The 25,454-nt window shown below is 39.5% G+C and overlaps 1 protein-coding gene across 3 annotated transcripts in view; it reads left to right on the plus strand.

The window, feature by feature from the left end:
• Window positions 1-640: 640 nt before the first annotated feature.
• The window catches only part of RMND5A (required for meiotic nuclear division 5 homolog A), a 28,594-nt gene continuing 3,780 nt past the window's right edge, over window positions 641-25,454 (plus strand). The window contains exons 1-7 of one of the 3 annotated variants that reach the window (XM_014936024.1): window positions 641-723; window positions 4,562-4,704; window positions 13,827-13,961; window positions 14,133-14,233; window positions 19,388-19,554; window positions 20,686-20,851; window positions 23,491-23,593. In XM_014936024.1, coding sequence (XP_014791510.1) covers window positions 4,600-4,704; window positions 13,827-13,961; window positions 14,133-14,233; window positions 19,388-19,554; window positions 20,686-20,851; window positions 23,491-23,593 — 777 coding nt within the window. In that variant the 5' untranslated portion in view covers window positions 641-723; window positions 4,562-4,599. The other 2 variants (XM_014936026.1, XM_014936025.1) reach the window with 2 other exon arrangements.

A 25,454-nucleotide genomic window follows, 5' to 3' on the forward strand; every position in this document is an offset into this window, starting at 1 on the left:
CTCCCGGTTCCCCCCTACCCCTTCTCCGGGGAGGACGGGGGTCAGGCTCCTTTCTCCGGGGTTAAAAGGCCCAAAACTTTGGGCCTTTGTGGGCTGGGGGGCTCCGCCAGGGAGAACCCCCCTGTTCCAGCCTCGGGGCTGAGCAGCGTTCCCCGCTCCCGGCGGGTTCTGGCCCCAAGGAAGGTCTCTGCTGGGGGGCTGCTGAGCTGGAGGTCTGCCCCGACTTATGTGCTAGAATCGGAGCTTTTTGTGCGTTTCTGGCAAGGAAAAGTTAAAGGTAGGAACGAGGTATTGTCCCTCCCGGGCCTTGCCTGCCTTGGGTGAGCTGCTGAAGAGGAGTGTTTGTTCCTGATCAGCAGGTATGGCCTGACCCTGGTCAGCTTGTGCATACCTTCTGTGCCTTTATGTGGAGTTACAATGGGGTTAGTTCCCCCAGGGGAAATAAACAGCAGGGCTGCCCTGTTTTCTCCCCTTCCCCCCCTTCCCCCCTTTTATTTCTTTTCCTTTTCCCCCCCTTCCTAAGTCACTAAGTTGTGTTCTTTTGATGTGGCCAGGTTTGGAAGTGTTTAGGGTAAAGCCACGCTTGAGCAGGAAGTAAACACGGCCTTCTAAGTCTTGTTTGTATTTTACAGCTGATGTTGAGCCCTCGCGCAGGCGAGCTAGATGGCCAAAGCGCGCTATAAACACGAGACATTTAAACCTTGCGAAATCCCTGAGATGGAGGTAACGCAGTGTTTATTGATGGAGTGGGAGGGGATGGTGAGACAGCTGAAGTGATTTACCCAAGGCCATGCAGGAAGCAAGTGATGGCTCAAGGATTAAAAATGGGAACTTGCAGGCTCCTGAACCCAAACTTGAAAACAAAGTGTGCTGTTTCACTGTTTTGCAGAATCTGCTTTTGTTTGGCTCAGAGAAAAATGTGTTTGCTGCAGTGTTGTACAAATACAGGTGCAAAGCTCACTTACAAGTGCGTATAATTCCAGGAACGTAAACAGAGGTATATTAGAGCTGCTGTGTGTACACAGCAATTTCCACAGAGAGCAAACATGAAACTCTGATTCTGAGGCACTTATTTGTGGTGAAGTAGCGTTTCGTCTTTTTGGCATTGTTTTGAACTGTTTCAATAAATGTATTTTGTGCTGTTCAAAACAGCTTTGGCTCACACATTAAGGACAGTTGATAAGATGCATGTCTTCACAGACTGAGATGCTGACCTTGCCTGGAAAGCTGTGTGGCACGACCCTTACGCTTATATTGATTTTTGTAGGATTCTGTTGGGCTGTAAAGATTTGTCTGTGAGAATCCTGTTGAAGGTCCAGAGCTTTTAGTCTCCTCATAATAAAATTTAAATGTTCCAGTGTGAAGTTCCTTCAGGGTCCTCATTGGGTTTTCCATCCGGACTTGGATTAAGAGTTTTTGGGACTGGTCTGTGAAGGCCCCTAGACATGTTTTAAGCACTTAAGAAATAAGTTGTGATGCTGTCCTGGCAGAGTGCATCCCAAATAAAGCTTTCTTTTAGAAAGTACTCTAGAATAAAGCCAGTGTGTTATTAGTGTAACCTGAAATGTCTGGGGACTCTGTTCAGTTTTGGCATCTGAGTGTAACCTGTCTTCGTAGGTGGCAAAACTTTTTTTTGTTTTCTTTAACATGTTATTTAGAACTTTCTAATAAGAACAGGTATTTGCAGCTTTTATGTAGTGTATCCTGAATATTTTTGAAAATTGATAGAAGTAGCCAGACATCTTAATGTGAAGCTCTGCAGTTCAGGCGTAGGAACTGCAGAAATAAAATATGCAGAGAAGAAAAACCTCATGGCAGAAGAAGAAATTAATGCCGTAGGACAACACTGGAGAGCAAAGAGACACGAAAAGACCTTAAATAGGCAGTGTATATAAAAAGGAAGTGGGTGGAGAAAAAGAAACTGTTAAAAGCTGCTTAAACCTCTGAACTGGTTTTCTTTTTCCCTATTCGTACAATCTCTTAAAATTGCTTGAGCTGTTTTCATATTGAAGCCTAAGTACAGAACAGCCCTGTACTACGTCCTGTGAATAGGAAGACAAAGTTTGTTGTTGTTCTCTTTTCCCCTAATACATCTCACCTCCTGGAGTAGCCAAGACAGGATATTGCATATTCTTGGGTGGTATAAAAGTGTCTGGCTGAGTAAACTTGGCGTTAGACTCTACTCTGTGTCTACTGTCTGCTTGCTAATGTTTGGGGTTTTTTGTTTTTTAAGTTGTGACTCTATATGTACAGAATACAGAGAGAAGCTGTCAGTCTTGTAGTGTTCTGTGAATATAGAATTACTGGGAGGACTGTGTGCAGGCTTTTTTCTCCTGATTTATTAGAAGTAGCTCATAGTTTAATTTAAGCTGAAAGAGATGGGTACAGAGGGGAAATCTTTTCTTTTATGGCTCTGATGACTTTTTCTGCGTAGACGTTTTCATTGCTTTACTGTAGCTGGTTTCTGCTACAGTGAGTGTTAGGGGCCAGTAATTCACTTATTTGCTTGGGGTAAAAACAGTTACACATGTAAGTTGTTTGGATTTTAGCTTAATGGCTTTTCTTGCAAAAAATGGCTATTAAGAGAGTGTATTTTAACCTTTCTGTTTGTTGGGGAATTAATATTTCCATCTTGCTTGTTGCATAATCTCTGACTGATTGTCTTGGCAGAAGTCATGAGACAATTTTTAATGATATACATTTAAAAATGACATGAAGGATCTTATAAAACTAAGTAGTAATAGAGAAATAATAATTATTCTTGAAATAATTTTAGGAGGCAAATTTTATGTAATAATTGAGTGAAATTTTTGTTTTTAATTCAGGATGTGTAGAGTCAAGTTAGTGAACACGCACTGAAGAGACTGTTTCAATCCTATTGCTCCCCGCTCATTCACTAGAAAAAATCTGTTTGCCCCCAAGGTGATTGTTAACTACATGGAACTGGAGGGAGGACAAAAGTTAAAGCTTTTTTTGATTTTTCTTAAAAGCTACGGCTGTTGCAAAAATGCTGTTAAAACTTCCTTAGCTGGGGCTTGTGGGACTGGACAGGAGCTATTTACGTTTCTAGAAATGAGCTAGTTTTAGGGTGCAGCACCAGAAGGTTGTTTTTGCTGTTGACACCAGCAGTAGGGTGGAGAGTTAGGATGCATTAAAAAAGGTCTCTAGAATAAGTGGCTGGTAAATTATTACGTACCCCCTATGATTACAGATTTTTTTCTGGATTTCTTTCACAGTCTCTGAGACACTACTAATGGTACATTGTAAGAGTTCTAGTTTGTTTCTGTTGTTTTCATGTTGCTCGTCCTGCAGCAGCAGTTTGATGCTCCTGCATTTTGCTCTCCGTGAAATACCAGAAACTGGACTCTAATGTGCTGCTGAAACCAAAGGCGTGTTAAAATACAAAATGAGTAAAGAATAAACTGTATGGAAAACGTGGTTCCTTTTTAAATCTTTCTTCTGAAGATATATTTTTGGGTTTGGTTTTTTTTTTTTTTCACATGAGGGGTTTGGATCAGGAGTGTTAGGGAAGCATCTCTGGGCTGCTCTCGCACTTAAATTAGCCTTCCCATGCAGTTGAAGGCTGCTAAGTCTAAAGAAAAAAACTCTTCTTGTAGAGTGAACTTTGAGGAAGGAGAGAGACCTTCTGAGGTAAGACTGGAAAAGAGATTCTCCTTGTATTTTGAAATCAAAAGCTGGAAGAAAGAACTGGAGTAAAGCACAAAAAAAAAAGTGTAAATTTTTTCTGACTGAAGCTGCTGATTGAAGTCGAGGCATGAAAAGTGTAAACTGTTAAGTGGTGATGTGGTCAAGGGCTTGTAAACCTTTCATATTTATTATTTTGTCCACAGAGTGGGTCATATAGCATTGCACCTGTTGGTTGGACATCAATTAAAAAATGTCACAGTTTCTAGAGAATAAATGTCATAACAAGGAAGAGTGGATCTGGTGTTCACAGTCAGGTCCTTTATGGGTTGTTTCTAATCCATTGAGTAGAATTGGAGACTGGTTGGCTGTGCTACTAGGAGCTTTTTCCAGAAGTCAAGAAGCACAAGTTTCAGACAGCTCAAATGCAAACAGATTCTGATATAGGTAGCTAGCTTGCAGGGCAAGAGTAAATTGGGCCCCGTGAATCCAAATTTTGCTTATACCTTGTTGAAGTGAAACATGACGTTCTGACGTATCTTCAGGAAACTGTCTAAAAGAAAACTGATCCTGCAGTAGGTTCGGTAGCTTCCTATGAGATTTGTGGGTTGGTGTGTTTCTTTGAGATGTGTTTATTAATCTACTGTGGCTTAGACACATGAGAACTTCACATTAATTTTTTAAACCGTTGCAGTTGTTTGATGTTACTGTGTACCCGACTGGATTCCTAATTCCATGCGTTAGCCACATCCTGCACATCTTCCTTCATTTAAACTGTTCTTGCTTTGCAAATACTCTCTCATTGCATTTCTTTCTTTTAATACCATTTCTTGTCATTGTGTTATTGCATCTTAAGAGATTTAACATTATCATTTGTTTGGAACAAAGTTAGTAATTTTCTTCTCTTTTTTTCTAGATCAAGATGGAGACTTGTCGGGGACAATTTCGCTTGTTATGACACAGTGTTGTAAAAGAATAAAAGACACAGTTCAAAAACTGGCCTCCGATCATAAAGACATTCACAGCAGCGTGTCCCGAGTTGGAAAAGCCATTGATAAGGTATTTATATTGTGGTTTGACTGTGGTGTCACGTATATTCTGTGATGTGTACCCTGCTTTACAGAGTTTGGATTTATACTACAATTAATCTTAAATAAATCTTCCTGTCAACTACAGAAGCCAGACAGTGGGGTGTACAGTTGCTTTCAGAACTTGCTGTATACAGAGTACTCCTCCTGGGGCAGCTCAAATCTATTAATTTCCAAGAGAACATGCCCTATAAATATTACTAGACATAGTGATAGTGCATGTTACATCAGTTTAGCAAAGTGTTTGCTTCAATATCAGTCTCAATAAGAAATACTGGGGTTTTTTTAATATATATTGCATTTCTATTTAATTGTCAGTAGCAAATAACTCAAAAGTGGCATTCTGTTCTAGAAGGGAACTTAAAAATTGAGAGAGATTTTTAAGAAAGACATTTTGTTCGTGTTTCAGGTGTGTTGTTGGTTCTTAGGCCTTAATTTTTTAACACAGTGTTCTTAATGTGAGTAGAGTAGATTTGACTTCTTGTAGTATCTGTGTCTATGCCATAACTAATGATAAGGTAGGGCTGCTTATCTTTGAAGCTTTGCATATGGAGTGTTCTTATATGAATTCTAGGTTCAAGAATAACTGGGATCTGAATATATTTTTGTAGGTAGATATTAACAATTCTTTGAAATTACTGCAAAAAAAGTTTTAGTATAAGTGGTGCTATATGTACACTTTCAGGCTGTGCTTTTCTCCATGTGTGTGCTTTTTGTATGAAGTAGTTCTGTATACAAGGAGTCTTTTACTTGCTTTTTTGGATGTTCTTACGTGATAGTTTCATATCAGAATATGCTTATGTTGATAGGGCCTGAATGTTTGATGTGAGGTGCACCTTATAATCTTGCTAAGGAAGATGCTAGTAAATGAGTCTTTTCATCTGGACAAAGACATTAGCAAAAGAAAAAAACTCTTCTTGTAGAGTGAACTTTGAGGAAGGAGAGAGACCTTCTGAGGTAAGACTGGAAAAGGTGTGCCTAAAGAAAAAAATTCTTCCTGTAGAGTGAACTTTGAGGAAGAAGAGAGACCTTCTGAGGTAAGACTGGAAAAGAGATTCTCCTTGTATTTTGAAATCAAAAGCTGGAAGAAAGAACTGGAGTAAAGCACAAAAAAAAAAGTGTAAATTTTTTCTGACTGAAGCTGCTGATTGAAGTCGAGGCATGAAAAGTGTAAACTGTTAAGTGGTGATGTGGTCAAGGGCTTGTAAACCTTTCATATTTATTATTTTGTCCACAGAGTGGGTCATATAGCATTGCACCTGTTGGTTGGACATCAATTAAAAAATGTCACAGTTTCTAGAGAATAAATGTCATAACAAGGAAGAGTGGATCTGGTGTTCACAGTCAGGTCCTTTATGGGTTGTTTCTAATCCATTGAGTAGAATTGGAGACTGGTTGGCTGTGCTACTAGGAGCTTTTTCCAGAAGTCAAGAAGCACAAGTTTCAGACAGCTCAAATGCAAACAGATTCTGATATAGGTAGCTAGCTTGCAGGGCAAGAGTAAATTGGGCCCCGTGAATCCAAATTTTGCTTATACCTTGTTGAAGTGAAACATGACGTTCTGACGTATCTTCAGGAAACTGTCTAAAAGAAAACTGATCCTGCAGTAGGTTCGGTAGCTTCCTATGAGATTTGTGGGTTGGTGTGTTTCTTTGAGATGTGTTTATTAATCTACTGTGGCTTAGACACATGAGAACTTCACATTAATTTTTTAAACCGTTGCAGTTGTTTGATGTTACTGTGTACCCGACTGGATTCCTAATTCCATGCGTTAGCCACGTCCTGCACATCTTCCTTCATTTAAACTGTTCTTGCTTTGCAAATACTCTCTCATTGCATTTCTTTCTTTTAATACCATTTCTTGTCATTGTGTTATTGCATCTTAAGAGATTTAACATTATCATTTGTTTGGAACAAAGTTAGTAATTTTCTTCTCTTTTTTTCTAGATCAAGATGGAGACTTGTCGGGGACAATTTCGCTTGTTATGACACAGTGTTGTAAAAGAATAAAAGACACAGTTCAAAAACTGGCCTCCGATCATAAAGACATTCACAGCAGCGTGTCCCGAGTTGGAAAAGCCATTGATAAGGTATTTATATTGTGGTTTGACTGTGGTGTCACGTATATTCTGTGATGTGTACCCTGCTTTACAGAGTTTGGATTTATACTACAATTAATCTTAAATAAATCTTCCTGTCAACTACAGAAGCCAGACAGTGGGGTGTACAGTTGCTTTCAGAACTTGCTGTATACAGAGTACTCCTCCTGGGGCAGCTCAAATCTATTAATTTCCAAGAGAACATGCCCTATAAATATTACTAGACATAGTGATAGTGCATGTTACATCAGTTTAGCAAAGTGTTTGCTTCAATATCAGTCTCAATAAGAAATACTGGGGTTTTTTTAATATATATTGCATTTCTATTTAATTGTCAGTAGCAAATAACTCAAAAGTGGCATTCTGTTCTAGAAGGGAACTTAAAAATTGAGAGAGATTTTTAAGAAAGACATTTTGTTCGTGTTTCAGGTGTGTTGTTGGTTCTTAGGCCTTAATTTTTTAACACAGTGTTCTTAATGTGAGTAGAGTAGATTTGACTTCTTGTAGTATCTGTGTCTATGCCATAACTAATGATAAGGTAGGGCTGCTTATCTTTGAAGCTTTGCATATGGAGTGTTCTTATATGAATTCTAGGTTCAAGAATAACTGGGATCTGAATATATTTTTGTAGGTAGATATTAACAATTCTTTGAAATTACTGCAAAAAAAGTTTTAGTATAAGTGGTGCTATATGTACACTTTCAGGCTGTGCTTTTCTCCATGTGTGTGCTTTTTGTATGAAGTAGTTCTGTATACAAGGAGTCTTTTACTTGCTTTTTTGGATGTTCTTACGTGATAGTTTCATATCAGAATATGCTTATGTTGATAGGGCCTGAATGTTTGATGTGAGGTGCACCTTATAATCTTGCTAAGGAAGATGCTAGTAAATGAGTCCTTTCATCTGGACAAAGACATTAGCAGCATTACAGAATACTCATTCATCCTTTGGGGAGCTCATTTGAACTTTGTTAGTAGCAATGATCTGTTAAAGTAAAATTTAACAGTAATGCGAGGCAGAGACAAAGGACATAATGCTGTCTTGTTGGGCAGAATGTCTGTGCAACTCTTAACTTTGTGTTTATATCTGTGATTGACCATCACGGAGAGCTCCAACTTTGTACTAATAGCTTTAATCCGAGCGTCACTGTTATCCAAAGCTTAAGGACGCATCTGTCTCTAATCCTTGCTGCTGTATCTAAACCAATTAACTAGAGTAAAATTCTATCCTTATTACTGGCTTGAAGCCTGAAATAAATCTCTGTAATCTTTCTCTAAGTTTGAAACTTTCCTATTCTGCTTTAGCAAGTGGACTTCGTACAAATAAGCTTTCAGGTTTGTCTATGCCTTTTTCATTTAAATACTCTGAGGTAGAACAGCCCTGGGTCATATATAGAGGGTGTGAATATACAATGGAAATCGGTGATAATATTTCTTAGAAGCCAAAGAAAACAATACTTGCAAGCTTAATAAAGTTTAGGATTGAGTCTAATCTCCAAATAGCTGTTTCAGTTGTCCTGTGCATAGTTTTTCCAGTGCTGTTTTAAGTTTACTACTGTTTTTATTTGAAAAAAGATAGCTGTAAATAAAAACTTTTTCTTTTTTTAATATCAAGTGTGTGTTTTTGTAAAATAGTAGAAAGGCTACCAATAATCTGCTCTGTTGAGTGTCCGAAGGGCTGTTTCATTGAGATGCTCAAAATGAGCTCAACTTGTTGTATTCGATGTGCTCCTTCCTCTGGATTTTCAATCTTGCTTAGTCTCTGTGGTGTTTACATCAAAACAGTGGGAACTGAATGAGTTGCCAGTTCTACTCGTAATGAAGGATGTGTTTTTATGAAGTTCAGTATCAGTTAGGATTGTCTTCTTAAATGTGAACTTTGACTTTTTTTTAATGCAAGTAGTTTGGATTTTATTAGTTTTCCCTGATTGTAGTATCTTAAGGGAACTACTTTAAAATGTACCCTGAAGCCTTGGCCGGTTTGTCAGATGAATATGTGTAATGTTTAAACCCAGGTAGAATTTAATGCTACCCTGGACAGTGACATTTGAAGGAAATCTTCTGTATGTACTGTATGTGATTTCCCTGTCCTGCTGGAAAATAAGCTTGAAACCTACCAGCAAAGTCTACGCTGGCATCTGAGTCCCATAACCTATTGAAACTGCCCTTCCCCCATTCCTTCCCCATAATATACTTAAGCTTAAACCAATAGAAGTAATTAAGTGTAATTGATGTAGTGAATTGATTCTTGACACATTCTGGGCAAAATACTACTGCTCCCTACATAAAATGCTTGTTAGAATTTAAAGCAGCACAGCCCTTGCCTTGATTCATGAGATCTGAGTTTTGCTTCTGTCACATGTAAATCCTCATTCCAGCATTTTTCCTCGTTTATTTTATAGACAGAGTGACACCTCTAGAACATTGCTTATGGTCTTCCTAGCTGTATATGCTCAGACACAGATAAATGTAACTCATTATTTTATTGCCTGATTTGAGATTGGGAAACATGCTAATACTGGTACCAGTTTTATGTGACGCATCCAAATGACAACTGTTGTTACATGTAGAATCAACAAACTTCCTACTTAACAAGCTTGGATTTTGAAAGAACCTGCTCTATCTGCTCGTGGCAAATTTCAGGTTAAATTTCTTCCGGTGTTGGGGCAGGTGTATACCTACACATAAAGTTTAGTTTGCTCGGTTTTTAAGTTAGTGTAGTCATTGGTTGTGAACTTGGATGAGACCTGATTTGTCTGCCTGCAGAGTTCACTCTGAGAACAGAAGCTCCGAAGCAATGGACAAATGAAATTCAAATTTGACATCAAATATGTGCTGGAGTCCAAAATGTCAAAACTTTGTGTGGAAAGTTTATCTAATAAGCTAGACCTTTTTTTGCATTGTAGTTTTCCATGGATTGCATGTATCTGATCCATGAAGGGGTATCCTTTCTTCCAGAGCATTTTCTCCTTTGAAAGCAAATGTTTGCATCCAGTTTTTTCTTTATTGTACTAGCATTTGCTCTGCTTCCAGAACTAAATCATGTCCCTGTTGTTCAGCAAGTTGTTATCAGGTACCTCACTCATCAGTCTCCCTGTAAATCAGTCACTCTTCTGGAATGATTTGAATTCATCTCAAAGCATGTTTGGTGGGGCTAGTATATGTTTTCCCTCTGGCAGCAATCTGTCTGAGTAGTGGTTAAATGCTTTCAAGAAAGTAAGTGGAGTAAATAGTAGCTCCTTGTATTTTTATTTTTTTTTCCCCTGAATTTTAAGCCTGTTTTTAAATGGCCAACATTTTAATCCAGTCTTTGTTTTGGAAAAGCAAGCTTTTATGGAACTTAGTGCTTGTTGCATGTGAAAACTTATATACAAACAAACTAAAAACCTTTACTGAGCAACACTTAATTATGTTGCTGTGAAGAATATGGCTAGATAAATACAGGGCTTACCAACAAACTGAACAGACAAGGTAAATGAATGTATTTTGGGTCAGAATTTAGAAGAAGGAAGGAATGCACAAAGTAATCTCAACTTCGAAACTGAGGAATAAAACTGTCCTTAATCATCCTTCTTTATATCATATTATTACTAATAACATGGAAGGTTAAAAAGTCCATATTTTGTGTGTGTGTGCATCTTGAAATCCTTCTCATGTTTCAACAATTATCAGTAATGTACTTTACATTGTATCATTTGTATATTTAACACATAGTGTTCTACATTTTAGTCTTAGGCTTACTAGTTAGGATCTTAAAAAAAGGCTTGTTTCTCAGGAATATTAACTGACACTCTTCTAAGCTTAAAACCTGAAAAGCACAAAATAACCTTTCTGGAGTTTTTAACTTAAGGAATTTCTTTCAACTTTTGACATCTTGTTAAAGCCCACATGCTATCAGTTAGCATACTGTTAGCATTTAGAAAACAAAACTGAGAGCAGCGTAGTCACCAGCATATCATGCGTGCGTGACAGTTATGAAATGTGTAAACCAAAGGCAAGCAGTAATTTGTTCTGACATGTGACAGTCACTCACTGTAATATGTGCAGTCAGTTCTTGAAGCTCCGCAGGACCCAGTGGAGGCAGAGCTGTAGAACCTGACATCCTATATTCCTACAATAAAGACCTCGGAAATTGTTTAAAAGAAAAAGAAGTTATAGAAATAAGAACCTGGTCAAGACTGGGTTGATTGGGGAATGGATAAGGGGGAGAAAAAAAAATTGAGGTACTTGGGTTTTACGATGTGACTGGAATACACTACATCTACAATACATCTAGGTTAATATGACTCATTGTTATCATCTTTTATGGGTTTAAAAAAAAAATATCTAATTTATGGTGGGGTTTTGAAAAGGTTCTCAAGGCTCATAAGTTTGTTGTTTCAGAACAACGTGGATTTTATGAAGGAACTGGGGTAAGTGGCTCTACTACCTCTGCCCCCAAGCAATGAGAAGGATGTGATGATGTTTAAGGCAGAGATTCAGCTCTAATGGTTGGTCACTGCCCAGAAGAATACAGTTTCTTATTACGGCGTTATACATTCAGTAGGACTTGAAATTGCACAAAAAGTAATTTAGTCGATTATTTTCAGATTACTGATCACTCCCCCCGCCTGCCCCCAAACCTAAGTAACAAAAGCAGGCTTGTGTGTTCTTGCTGTTGTCTCTGCTATTTCTCTAATGCACTATTGTTGATGGATTTATGTTACCTGCTAGTGGTGCTTGGACAGTGATACCAGAATCAGCAGTGGTGGTGCATCTTAAAGGCTTCAGAGGATTGGCACAAATAAGAACAGTATTATTTAGTCTTCGGGATGCTTAAGTTTTTTTAAGATGCAGCTTAAAGACGAGCAGCGTGACAAGGAGCTTGCAGGTTAAGTGAAAATGTGAGACTTAATCAATGGTAATAATTTAGGTGCTCATCTTGCTCCACTGTCTCTGAAAGATGAAGAGGCAATTTGCTAGCTTAAGGTTAATGTTTTCCTGAAAGTCTGCTAAGGGATCCGAAGGGAGTGGGGGTTTTGAAGCTGTGCTTTGGGGGGAAAAGAAGGATGCCCCTTTTTCACAATGACACAGGGCAGCACCAGAGGAGATGTGGAGGTGGCTAATGCAGGAAACTAGTAATTGGCAAATAAAAGGGAAGGTGGGTTGTAAAGCTGAGCAGAGTGCTTGAAGGAAGCATGAGAAACTTTACAGATTTATGTTACTGTGCCCCCTTTAACTTCTCCCTTGCCATTTAAGAGGTGGACATGCTCACTGTTGGTAAGGCTGCCCTGAAGGGCTGATCCTCTCTGTCTGGGAGGTGCCAACATGCATCTGCCTTTACTGTAGCTAATCAGGGGGTCCTACTCCGGTGCTCTCTAGCTGGCCTATAAGGGCAACAGCTTCAGTCTCTGAGGCTGACACCTGAATTGTGGTTAGATATTTGAGGAAAAAGCAAGGAGGTATAACTGTGAATGAGGGACTTGTGCAAGGCAAAAGTGACCCCTTGGTCTGAAAGTTTGTGGCTGCCGTGATGTTCTCTACTTTTTTGTTGTTATTTTTTATTTAACAATCTCCTTCCAACTTGATTTAGCTTCTGCAACAGGTTAATAGTAGGCTCCCAAATGCTTTTGGCAGCGTTGCTCTGCAAGTGTCTGTTGCCTGGCATGTGTTTTGACAAAACAACATATGACTCTTTGGGCTCCTACTGAAGGTCAGCGATGTCGTGTCTCTGGGATGCACAGTGCCAGTCTAACATAACTCAACGTCACTGACTCAGATCTGTTCTGAAGGTGGTCATCCAGCTTTGCCCTGGCAGACCTGGCAGCAGGTGGGGTATGGGCTAACCTGCCGCTCCAGCGTTGTGCTGGCTGGTGGGGAGCTGAAAATACGTGCTTGGCAGATAGCTCCAACCAACTTCGAGGTGTTTGCTCTGCCTGCTTTGACAGAAGCGTGAGTTTGTGCTAGGTAGGTGTTCCCATATTGTGCGGGACTGTCGATCATCACAGAGCTGCAGCTGAAGCACTGCTATTTTCAACGAACTCCTGATTTCTGGTGTTCCTTCCTGGAAGAGAGCTGTGGTTACTAGGCCATCGGGTCGGGCAGCAAGCAATGCACTGACTTCTAGACTCTGTTTCTTTTGCAAGAATTTTGTTTTAGGCAATGGGTGAGGATTTTTATTCAAATTAACCTGCATGCCCTGACGGTAAAACATGTTAGCAGTTAAAGTCCTGGTTTATATCTTGGGTTAGAATAAGTGTTGCTCTCCTGCTGCCAAGAGGCGCGGTGCCAAGTGTTACTAAAGAGTCACTGTGACAATATTTTTACTTATTCTTGGAATATGTCCGTAGGCCACTGGCCTAAAAATACACGAGAGTAGGATCATCGGGGTTAGATCTGTAAAAGATCTCTCAGATCTTCAAAGCTCATCCTGTTGCTGGTATTTTAAGGTCTTCAGAGATTTGAATTTCATTGTCATTTGGGGGTGGGAAGAAGTGACATTTTCTTTTTTCAGCATTGTCTACCCTTCCAGCTATGTTAAAAAAAAAAAAATTCTTGCTTTTACTTCTAATTTGGTGTGCTCTAGTGACAATGATGCATTGATAACGCTATTTTGATTTTGTGTAGGCAATTTTATTTTCCCTTCTCTAAGCATATTCAGTTTTCACATATGGAAAAAGCCTATTCCGCAAATACTTCCTTCAAAAATGCATCATGAACTGGAAACCCCTTTATTAGTTAACTAGACTTCTAATTTGCTAGCTAGACTTGTAACTTGTTTGTGTAATTCCTTATAGTGGATAATATTCAGACTTGAAACAAGCAAGCCAAAGGATTTCTTCTGTACTCAGGGGATAATGAAGCAGCTGACGGATATATTTCACTTTGAACAGGAGATAATTGAGGGCCAACTGAGTAATAGGCAGAAAGCATCAGGGTGGAGACATAGATGCCCTGCAGAATTAAAGAAAAATGGCAATTTGTTCCATCCTATTAACTGTTAATTTGTACGTTTCAGAATTTTGACTCCGACATCAGCAGCGTGGGGATAGATGGGTGCTGGCAGACTGACAGCCAGCGAATCCTCAACGAGGTGATGGTGGAGCACTTCTTCCGGCAGGGAATGTTGGATGTAGCAGAGGAACTTTGTCAGGTAACGATAAGAGTGGATGTTGAATGTTATCAACCACAGAAAATTATGCTTTGTGTTAGCTTCTTTACTTGAATATTAACATTCCAGGCGAGTATTTAAACTGTCAGAAAAACAGCAGTTTAATGCCATGTTTTCTTATGCTTCAACTGAAAACTGCCTTTGTTTTTTCAGGAATCTGGTCTATCAATAGATCAAAGTCAAAAAGAACCGTTTGTGGAGTTGAATCGAATATTGGAAGCATTAAAAGTTAGAGTTCTGAGACCTGCGTTAGAGTAAGTCTGCTCAGATTTTTTCCTCCCCCCTCTTTTTTTTTTTTTTAATGCTTTTAACAGATCATTAATTTCTCACTTTAAATATTGTTTTTAGTAAATTTTGATGTGTCCCTATTTATCCTTTGAGAGGTCTGGTTACTGAGTGAAACCCTGCCTTCTCCTTTTGTCCCCTCTGTGTCCTTCTCATGGGCAGTGCTTATGTAAGGCTCTCTTTGTTAGATTAAGGATTAACTTGAATCATTTGTGATGCTGATTTAAGGTTGGGGAAGAAACATTACTTGGAGGAACAGTTGTCTGCCACGATGGTACTTAGCCTTATAGTGAATCATTAACAAATCTTTTTTTAAAGATCCAATTATGAAGAATACTGGGCCTTATTAAAGGTGTTGGGTACCACCAAATCTTTTGGCTTCACTAAGCCTTTGGGGTGAGCAGAACTTGACTTGGGAATCAAAATTCTCGCTTTTCTTCAAGAAACTTTCTCTGTCCAGATAAGGGACCACAGGGTGGGAAGAGGAAGTGAAGGGATAGGTGTGACTTTGCAAGCTGCTGCTGGGTAGATGCTGATTAATAATGCTGGGTGAGAGGTGTGTCCCTTTCCTTGGCAGGAAACACCTCTGTGGTACGTGAGCAGCAAGCCTGGACTGACTGAGATCTGTCAGTGAGATTTCTTCTGAACAAAACGGTTCTTTCCACAGAAGCCAGTTGATAATGCTGAACACTCAGAGGAAGATAAAATCTGGGAATATCTAATGTCTAGCAACCAACCTCAGACCAGGATATTTTCTTGACCTACTAAGGTCAAGACTTTGCAGCCGTTAGATACGTACACTGATGCTAAAAATGACAGTGAAGAGGGACATTTAATGAAATGTCTCATGGGCTGCTGTTTTGATTTTCAGTAGTGGATATGTGACTGTCCTGTACCATTTCAGAACAGCTTTTATTTTAAAAACAAGAAAACCTCAGACAAATCCTTGGCCTATGTTTCTAGGGCTTTTTTGGTTGTTTTTTTTTTTTCCCCATTCTTTTTAGGTTGCAAGAGCTTTGATAAGCTTAGGTTGGTCTTAAAAGTTTAAAAAAAAAATAAAAATAAATAGCTTTGAAGTGATCTCTTAAAAGTAGAAACAATGAAATAAAGCAAATTAAATTTTTCTGTTTAATTCCAGAGCATAATTCATGCATTCAAAATACCTTTTTTGCATTATTCACTTAAATACATTTTCATATCAACGAATGTTTTCTCTTGCCTTTAACATGATCCAGCATGGGTATGTCAATTCCGAGCTCATTGGCATCTGAACCAAATGCAGGGATACTCTGCTATTCAAATGTGGCGTTCAGAAACTAAATCCTGGATTATGCCTCTGGGTCATGCAAAGTTTGACCTAAATAGTTGATCTTTGAGTCTGGTTACACAGGTGGAAGGCTCAGGTAGCTTATTGCTGTTGAATTGGCTGAGGGGAAGCTGAAATGCCTTATGTTACAACTGAAACAGGGTTTACTGTCAGCTGTGCTACTGTTTGAACTACAAGAAATGATAACATAGCTGTTGCGCAGGATGCTCTATGTGGAACAATAATGTGCTGTTATATCCATCCACTGGAAGTCAGTAAATTCATTTTAGCTCCAGTTAGCTAAGCCTTCTGCCTTACTTGTTGATACTTAGTCGTATCTTGTAGTTCCTGTAATGTGTTAAATATTTTTCAAACAATGGAGAAGGTCCCTATTGAAAGGAACACTTATTCCCAAGACAGCTGAATGGACAGAGAATGGGGTGTATTGTCAGCACAGTTTGTATGCTGGGCTCCCTCCCCCAGCCTGTCTCATTTCTGTTTATAATGTTTGTTCTGTTTAAACTCTTTGGTGCAAAAGCTATCTGCTGCTCTTTTCCTGCTGCTGGGCACAGAAGGTCCTTATTTATAACGATGCTTAGGTAAAAACCATGGTTGCCAATGAGGACAATCAAAATGTGACAGAACTATAGAGTTTAGGAGGTAACTGGTGTCTTAAATGCCCAGTTTTTCCATAGATCTGCTGGTGTTATTGAATGTATTTCCCATATTATTTCCTAGGAGATGTGGGTGTTCAGGAGGAGGGATGGAAAGTGCTTGTGAAGGGGCAGCCTCTATGAGAGAGGAGCTTTGAAGGGTGGCATTGTGCTCTTTGGACAAAATGCTAATAAATGGCTAAAAATGGCATCAGTAAATAACAGCTTCAGGGGTGCATAAAAGCCAGTCCCAAACTGGCCCATTCTAGCATTAGGCTACTGCCAGTGGTGTTGGAGCAGAAGCAGGTGTTACACAAGGATGGTGAATGACAGTCTCATGAACCAGGAAGGGGAGCGTAGCAGGGTTTGCCCATGCAAAACTGCCAAAGGTTGGGATGAAAACAATAACCAGTCTCTCTGGCTCTGCACTTGGTGCTTGGCTTAACTCAGGGTTGGAAACAAAGCAAACATGGGTGTCTCCTGGTCACTGCTATCAAAAGGGAGTTGTCAGATCAATGACTTTGCCAAAACACATTCAAAGCCCTGCTGTGGTGTTAGAGAGAAGTTAGGGTTCTTATCTGATTAACAAAAAAACCCCAACAAACCATTACAAAACCCTAACTTTTGTTTTTTCCAGATTTTCTTGCTATACAAATTCCAACACTTAAAAATACTACATTTCAGAATTAAATTTAGTATGACTGGCTATAACAGCTCTGTTTTGTTTTTTTTTTTTTTGGTGGGATATGCCACTTCATAGATGCCCAGTCTGGCCCTGCATCCTAAGCTGTGTAATATCTGTACTTCTGTAGGATCCCATTAATTTCCAGTGACATTTTTCATTGTAATTTGGTGATGGGGGAGGGAAATCCATCTGGGCAGATTCTGGCCCTTCTGAGCCCAGGTGGGTCTCTGTGTGAAGGTCTAGTGGGGAATGACTTGCAGGTTCAAAGCTTTCGACTGTAATCTCCTGGGGAAGAGATACTGTCTTCTCTTCCATTTGTAAAGCAGCAAGGTGCACAAGTCCTGGCATTTGCTGGGACCTCTGGGGTGTGGTTTAAACTTAATTTAATCTTTCCTAGGCTTTGTGAAATTCTTTTTTAACTAAATCCCATGTGGGAACTAGAAGAGAGTTCTGTGTGCTTATGGTTTGAATAGTGCTCAAATTGTAAACTTTAAAAAATTCAGATGGATTTGAGTCTCAGACGTGAAAATATTCTGAAGGTATCATTTTGAGAGGAGGCAGGAAGACAGGTGTTGTGATTACTAATGATTTTGGACGGTGTTAGAGAGTATGTGGGTTGAATGTTTTAAACCTCACTTGTTGGTTTTTTGTCTTTCCATTAGAAATAGGAACAGCACATCCTAGACCAAACACCTCAGGCCTTGCTTCTGTGGCTGCTTTCTTCTGATACAAATCTGTGCTGCCACTCAAAGAGCTAAAAATGGAAAGCCTGTCTAAAAGATAATCTGGAAAAATAGACTCCATCACAGCAAAATGAAGTACCGTATCATGTGGTTGTGAATATTGGCAGGGAGAGGATGGAGGCTCTTTTGATGAAATACAAATTAATATCTTATTAATGGGACTGTGGAATAGTCTTACTGTTTATTGATAATAGTTTTTTGTCTTTGAGCTGCTTATTGGTTTACAACTGTTAATTTCAGTTAATTTCTTACTTGGGAGTGACCTTTTCATACTGTGGATACTGGTCATAAAAAAAACAAACAAAGCAAAAACAAAACACCAAACCACAACAAAATGACCAAACTGACCAAATGACCTCACAAACACCCTGTGGTTAGTGTGGCCTTCCCACCTGGTGGGGATTAGTGTTGACAGTCTTCTGAGGCTGCTCATCTGAAACTGCTTGAAATTAGGGACACTGGGCCTTGTTCTTAGCTGAAAAGCTACATTTTTCAGTTTCCCACTGAAGGGTTACTGCTGGCATTACAAAGGCATGCCAGTAAAGTCAGACTCCTGACACTTTCTTCACAACACATTGAAAGTAGATACTTGCTCATTAACACTGCATCTTAATGCAGAAGGCTAACTTGCATTGAAAGCTTTACAAGTACTGTAAGAATGCTTAATTTTCTGATTTTAGTGTTGGTTGAAAAGAACTGGAGCCTCACATACCCCTTCTTTTTAAGGAACAGAGACTACCTCACTTCTTTGCTGAAAAGTGAAAAGCTCTTTGCTTAATGGGGCCCCCACAGTGAAAATAGTATAACTAATTAACACTAATGGGAAACAGATGTATTAAAGAACATTGAAACTTGAAGTTCTTAAGAGAAAGATTGGATTGATTTAGGCCTGACTAAATTGAATTAACACAAAAACCCCCCCACCAAAACAAACAACAACAACAGCAAAAAAAAAAAATGGATAAAATCTAAATAATAAAATATTTTTTTTATGAAATGCTTTGAAAATTCCAGCTCGTTTTACTTGGTGTTTAAGAATTATTCCATGCTATTTGGGAGCCAAACATTAGTGTTGTCATGGTGATGAGACCCAGAAAGTGAGAAATATTTTTATTGCCCAAGTTGAAAATAACACAGAAAGCAAAGTTTAAGCAGGGTAAAGTATGATATTTAAACTGATTTCCCTTCCCCTTACCACTCCCATTGTAATGTCTTGATAATGTCTATCTTTAAGGCCCCCATAGACGCACTTCCTCTCTCCAGGGCAACATACACATGCATATAAACATAGTGGCTTAGAGGAAATGTTTGGCAAATGAGCAAGTTGGAAAATATGTTCTTGAAAGGCTTGGTCAAACTTCTTCAAAATACTGCTGAAGATTCTCTGTTAAGATTCAGAGTGGTATTAATCCAAATGCAATAGGATCTAGCTATTTCTACCTTATATTGTGCCTGATTCAGTCTTACCTTCCAGCCAGCACATGTTGAATTTTGCAGAGGTTAGCCTGCACAGAGCACCAGAAGTACCATCATTCACGTCTTGTATGCCCTGTGTAGCTCCATTACTTGTAAAGGGTCTTGCCATTTTCTGTGCTCTGTATAGACTCATAGAAGTTCAGGGAACAGTCATATTCTCCTTGAAATAGGTGGTTAATAATTGTAGTAATTTCACATGCTGTAGGCTGATGCTTAATTACTCTTGTGTCGTGTCCCATTGTACCTCTTCGTTTCTCTAGGTGGGCGGTATCCAACAGAGAAATGCTTATGGCACAGAATAGTTCGTTGGAATTTAAACTACACAGACTATATTTCATTAGTTTATTGATGGGTGGAACAGCAAATCAAAGAGAAGCACTTCAGTATGCGAAAAACTTCCAGCCATTCGCCCTAAATCATCAGAAAGGTAAGTTTTAGGTCACATTAAGGGGATTTAAAACATTTGGATGTGGCATCTCATAGTAAAATATAAATCATGTTCCAAATGTATTTTACTCTATTATATTCATTTTGTTAGAGGCTTGTTATTTTTGTATTTAACATGTATAACCTGAATCCTTAAAATTTTAATGAATTTTTTTTTAAAGTGTACAAAATTATATTTTAATACGCCTGCATATTTGCTTAAATTTGAGGTTTTTGACTCTTTAATATGTAGATTACATCTAGAATAGGCCTACTGCCAGGATAAAGCGTTAAAAATGTGCAGAAATGTTCTTGGAATAGTCATCTGCTATTTTCTACTGCGTGGAGTAATACAAAGAGAAATGAAACATTTGAAAAATGAGGAATCATAGAATAGTTAGAGTTGAAAGGGACCTTAAAGATCATCTACTTCCAGGCCCCCTGCCCTGGGACCAGATTGCTCAAAGCCCCATCCAGCCTGGTCTTGAACACTTCCAAGGATGGGGCATCCACAGCTTCTGTGGGCAACCTGTTCCAGTGCCTCACCACCCTCACAGTAAAGAATTTCTTCCTGACATCTAATCTAAATCTCCCCTCTTTCAGTTTAAAACCATTATCCCTCTTCCTATCACTACACTCCCTGACAAAGAGTCCCTCCCATCTTATCCACCAAGTGGTCCATCTGTCAAATCCATGTCTCTCAAATTTAGAGACAAGGATGTCATGCAGGATAGTGTCAGATGATCCGCAGGAGTCCAGGTAGATGATGTCATTTGCTCAATATGTGAGTTAGGTGAACCATATCAAACTGAATTGAGTAAAGCCTAACTTTTAGCGTACTCTGTGTGTCAGCTTACAAAAAAGTAAATCTGTTTGAAGCTAATGAATAGGCAGCACGCCGTGCCTGTAGAGGGGCAGACGGTCAGTCTGTCCACAGTGGACTGGAGGTCTCGTAGCTATAGACATCTGTTCTGTGATGGCTGTAGTTGTACTTTATGTAGGTGAGGATGTGTAATATTGATTTGGTGTGTCAGCCTGTTTTCCATGTACAAGCTAAAACTGTAGACGCTAGCTTTTATTAGTATAAAAAAAAATTAGTATAAAATAACTAACTGTTCCTGTTCCCTCCCAGATATTCAGGTTTTGATGGGCAGCCTGGTGTATCTGCGGCAAGGTATAGAGAACTCACCGTACGTTCATCTATTAGATGCCAACCAGTGGGCGGACATCTGTGACATCTTTACAAGAGATGCCTGTGCTCTCCTGGGTCTCTCAGTTGAATCACCTCTCAGTGTTAGGTATGCTCGTTTTCACTTGCTTTTAACCAGGTACCTAATGCTTTGGTTTCTCTTTCTTCTAAAGGACGAAAGAAACGGCTTTGGAGAAGTAGTCTCCTCTAGCTCCAATTAGCTCTAAGAAGATTTGCAAAGATTAGAAATCAGGGGTCGCTGTGTGCTGTGCTTTACCCTGCACCTTTGCAGCTCAAGAGGAAGCACGCGTGGATGGAGTTTGGCATCTGTAGTTTAGACATCAGTGCAAAAGATGATGATCAGCCAATTATTCCCACAGCAAGTGTGTGAAAACTGTTAAAACTGCTTTTTTAACTAAAAAAAAAAAAAAAAAACAACACCCAAAACGGTGGCCATTCTGTCAGCATTTGATCATCTTGGTTTTTAGTCCACACATTACTTTACCTGTCTTCTCCTTAGAAGAAAGTTTAAGAGTTATGTCGTGATTTCAGCTGCTAAAATTCCCAAATTGTTTGCTGGACCTCATTTGCAAAGAAGAAAGAGGCAATTTCAAGCTCAGTAGCTAATCTGCCAAAATGCAAATCTGTAGGAGGCTGTTGGAAATGTGAAGAAAATACAATCTAATCTCCTTCTAGCTTCTCTGAAGATAAAACAGATTAGCTGCTATTTAGCCCTTGGATGTCAATTCCCCTGATATACTCGCCTGATGTTCTCATTTTCATTTCAGACATTAAATAGAAAGTAAATTATATGTATCTTTCTGGGCTGGATTTGGTACTTAGCAGAAGCTTCACTACCTCTTTTTTTGGCTTTTTTTTTTTACTGTTTGCACGTTACTATCATTAGACTTCTCTGCTTAGTTTAGAGCTCTTAAAATTGTCAGACTGCCTACTTCTCCTCTTTGCACCTCTGTCACAAAATGCAACAGAAGCAACAAAGGAGGCACTTTCAGATTAATTGTCTTCTGCAATTTAACTATACATTTCAGTTTTAAGGGTTTTATAGATATCTAAAACTTCTATCTCTGGTTTTTGGTTCTTCATTTTTTTCCTATTTTGATCAAATTAACAGCAATTCTTTCCATGTTAATTGCTCATGCTCTGATGCTGTAATACGTTTTTCAGTGCAAGTGGTCAAGAGTGAAGTGGAAAATCCCTGTTATTGATGTTTGGATTGGTTGGACGCTTGCTTTATGCCTGGTGTGAAATTGATTACACTGAAATGTATTTACTGTATAGGTGGTATTGATACTGTTGTTATAAACAAAACTGTTCTAAACTGACCTGACCTTTAAGTGCTGCAAATCCTGTAGAAATTAAACTGTCTTGAAGTTAAATCCCTGCTATAAAATATATTGCTTTCTAGAAAATGGGTAGCAGTCACTTTTTTTTTTTTTTTTTTTTTAAGGCGGACTGATTTCTCAAGTAATCCTGTACAGACCTCATGGTCTGAGTTACTGTGTGGAATCAGTGGAAAACTCTCGTTATAAAGGAGGCCGTGATTCAGGGTCTTGAAAGACTACAGGACACCACTTTAATTTACTTAAGTTGTTATACTCTGAAATAAAAGCATTACAGCTTTTTTTTTATATACAAATACTATTTATCTAAACTTTCCACAAGGTTAGCACAAGTTATGTTCAGTAATGAAATAACCAAAAAGCAAAGTGTTAAGGAATAAAATGGCTAGTCAGAGGTGAGGTGTATGCTTGGTTTGGGGTTTTCTTTTTTTGTGTGTGTGTTTTGTTTTTTAGCTTAGGCAAGAGATCCATAGAGTTCAGGCACATCTCTTCCACATAAACTAGCCAGAATATTGTTGCAGAAACATAAAAGAAAGTATTTGGAGGGGCAGAGTAGAGAAGGAAGACTGTAACAATAAAACTTGCACAAATAGTAAAATAATCAGCCAAAGAAGCAGAGCAGGCTGATACCAAGGTCAAGTCCTGATTCTGTTGCTGCTGATCTCCAGGCCTGTGCTACTGTCATTAGACCTAAATCCATCAAAACATCTGTTAATTTGTGGAAACTCAGTGTAACGCTTTCTTTTGTAACGTAGTGAAATATTTCAAAATAATGTGGTAAGTTCTGGTAATGGATAACTCTCAGAGCAGGCTGGACGTTGGGACACAGAATTTGTTCAGTTGTGTGCTGCCATTCTTGTTACAGGCTGTGATAGCCTTCCTTCACTTGCCTTCCTATGTGTTTTTTCTACATTTGTTTTCTTGATTTAAGGTGAAGATGGAAAGACGTGTTTCTTTATGTGGTAATTACATGTAATTAAAGGGTTGTAGCTACATGTGGGTTATGCGGAAACTCTTAGACTGTGTGTGTTCTTCCATAGTTAAGAGAGCAACTACCTATATAAGCTAAAATTATGTCTTCCTCCTCTACAGCTCAAAATAAAGTAGGTGGTATAGAAAATCAATTAATTATAAGACTCAGAGCAGGGATTAACTGTTGTTTTCAGTCCAGAATATAGTATGTGAGGGCCCTAGCCTAAGATGCAGGGTAACTGATCACCTGCCCCAAAACTCTTGCTTGTTACATCTGAAGGGAACTTGGGCGTACAGACAAGAACTGAATGAAGTAGTACAACACTCTTGTGTCCCAGGCAACCTCTACAGTAAAAATACAAGAAATGCTGGTTTTTTAACAGGCACCTTGTGTTAACATTTACTTTTTCTGCAGTTTTTCAGCAGGTTGTGTAGCATTACCAGCTCTAATTAATATCAAGGCAGTTATTGAACAAAGGCAGTGCACAGGTGTTTGGAACCAGAAGGATGAACTACCGGTGAGTTGATGCTGAGCTATCTCAGGGTAGATTTCTAATGATGGTTACTGTTTAGGGTTTTTTGCGCTGAACGTTAATGGATGTTATATATGGCCACTACCTCCAGCAGTCTGGGGCTTGGGGCTTCCTACTGTACAGAGACCTGGGGCTCTCCTTCCCAGGCTAGTGGATGTACCTGCTGCTTTCCCGGTTGTAGGTTCAGCCAGTAGCAAAGCTGAGCCTGAATCACAGACACCCACCCACGCACACACACAAAGGACACTGATACGACCGGCTACACAGGCTGCCACAGACAAGGCGCTGCCTTCAGCAGCACCCACATACAGGACTTGCATAAAACATCAGTAGAGACAGCCAAGATCCCTTCCTCTTTGTCTGGTGAAGATGGAAATTCACTGGCAAAAGCGCATCTGCACCACTCTATGCTAGAATCATAGAATAATTTGGGTTGGAAGGGGCCTTTAAAGGTCATCAAGTCCCACCCCCCTGCCATAAGCAAGGACATCTTCAACTAGATCAGGTTGCTCCGAGCCCCATCCAACCTGACCTTGAATGTTTCCAGGATGTGGCATCTACCACCTCTCTAGGCGGTATGTTCCAGGGTTTCCCCACCCTCATTTCTTCCTTCTATCGAGTTTAAATTACCCTCTTTTAGTTTAAAACCATTGCCCCTTGACCCATTGCCACAGGTCCTGCTAAATGCATGTTCATGGACCCTCAAATACTGGCATAGCCCTTCTGACTGACCCCTTTTATGCCCCTTCTGGCCATTCCTCCCCTTTCTCCTCCATGTTTTTCCTGCAGTTTGTATAGCTCTACTGACCCCTTCTCAGCTGAGACCTTCAGGCTTGCATTTTCATCTGTTGAAAAGTCCAGGTTTGGTTGCAGTTTCTTGATGACCTATCAGTTTAGCATGAGTGACGAGGTTGTTTCTTGTTAATGTCACGATGGGAGATGAAAGAATTAGTGCTACAGCTGGGGGCATGGGAATGGAATTGGGACCCAGTATGTTATGCTTCCAGCACAACTCATTTGTGTCAGTTGAAATGAAGTTCAGTTGTTGTGAAACCCCAGTTTCCCGTTATAGCTCTTACTGGGCGTGGGCAACTCTCTAGTGGCCTGCTCCTGATTTAGAAAGAAAGCCCATTTAGCACAAACTGGGCATGAGCTGAGTTAGCCTCTTTGATTGTAGCTGGAAGAGATTAATTTACAGTATAAGTATGTGTGGTGAGTTTCTCCCAGCTGTGTTTTCTGTGACGCTGAGCGTGTAACCTCCCAGTGTGGCAGACTCATGCCCTGCCATCCAGACTGGAATGATTAGCTAAGGAGCATTTGGGAAAAGATTGCTGTCAGGTGCAGATCACTTAGTAAGACATATATGCCTCCTTGCATCTTCTAAGCCTAAGTGTCTCTTAGGTCTCAGTACATGCTAAGTGTCTCTAGCACGTATTGCTAAGGCTGTACAGGGATGGGAAGCCTTATTTTCATCATGCAAATAGTGCGACAAGGTTATATTGTCAGATTTTGCTGAAAGTTAAACGTGTCAGAACTGAGGACTGATCAGAGCCAGAAGCTTCAGCTACAGAAGCTGTGATATTTGCAGTTCTCAATCGATTCCTGAAGTCACAAACTCATTCTTCTCTGTGAGATACCCCTTTCTGAAATCATTTGGTCCTGATGGTAAGAGTTGTGCTGTACCAGTGTCTTCTGTGTTGGTAGTGAAAAATGATTCTGATACACTGCATTATTGACAGGACGTGTAGGTGTAGGGAGAGCCTTTCAAGAAGCTGTAGAACATTAATATAACAAATCCAAGGGGTTTTCTCCTCTCTTTTTTGTTCCTTTTTTTTTTTCCTTCCCC

This window comes from Calidris pugnax, unplaced genomic scaffold (genome assembly GCF_001431845.1).
Source record: "Calidris pugnax isolate Ruff unplaced genomic scaffold, ASM143184v1 scaffold14, whole genome shotgun sequence".
NCBI classification, from domain to species: domain Eukaryota; kingdom Metazoa; phylum Chordata; class Aves; order Charadriiformes; family Scolopacidae; genus Calidris; species Calidris pugnax.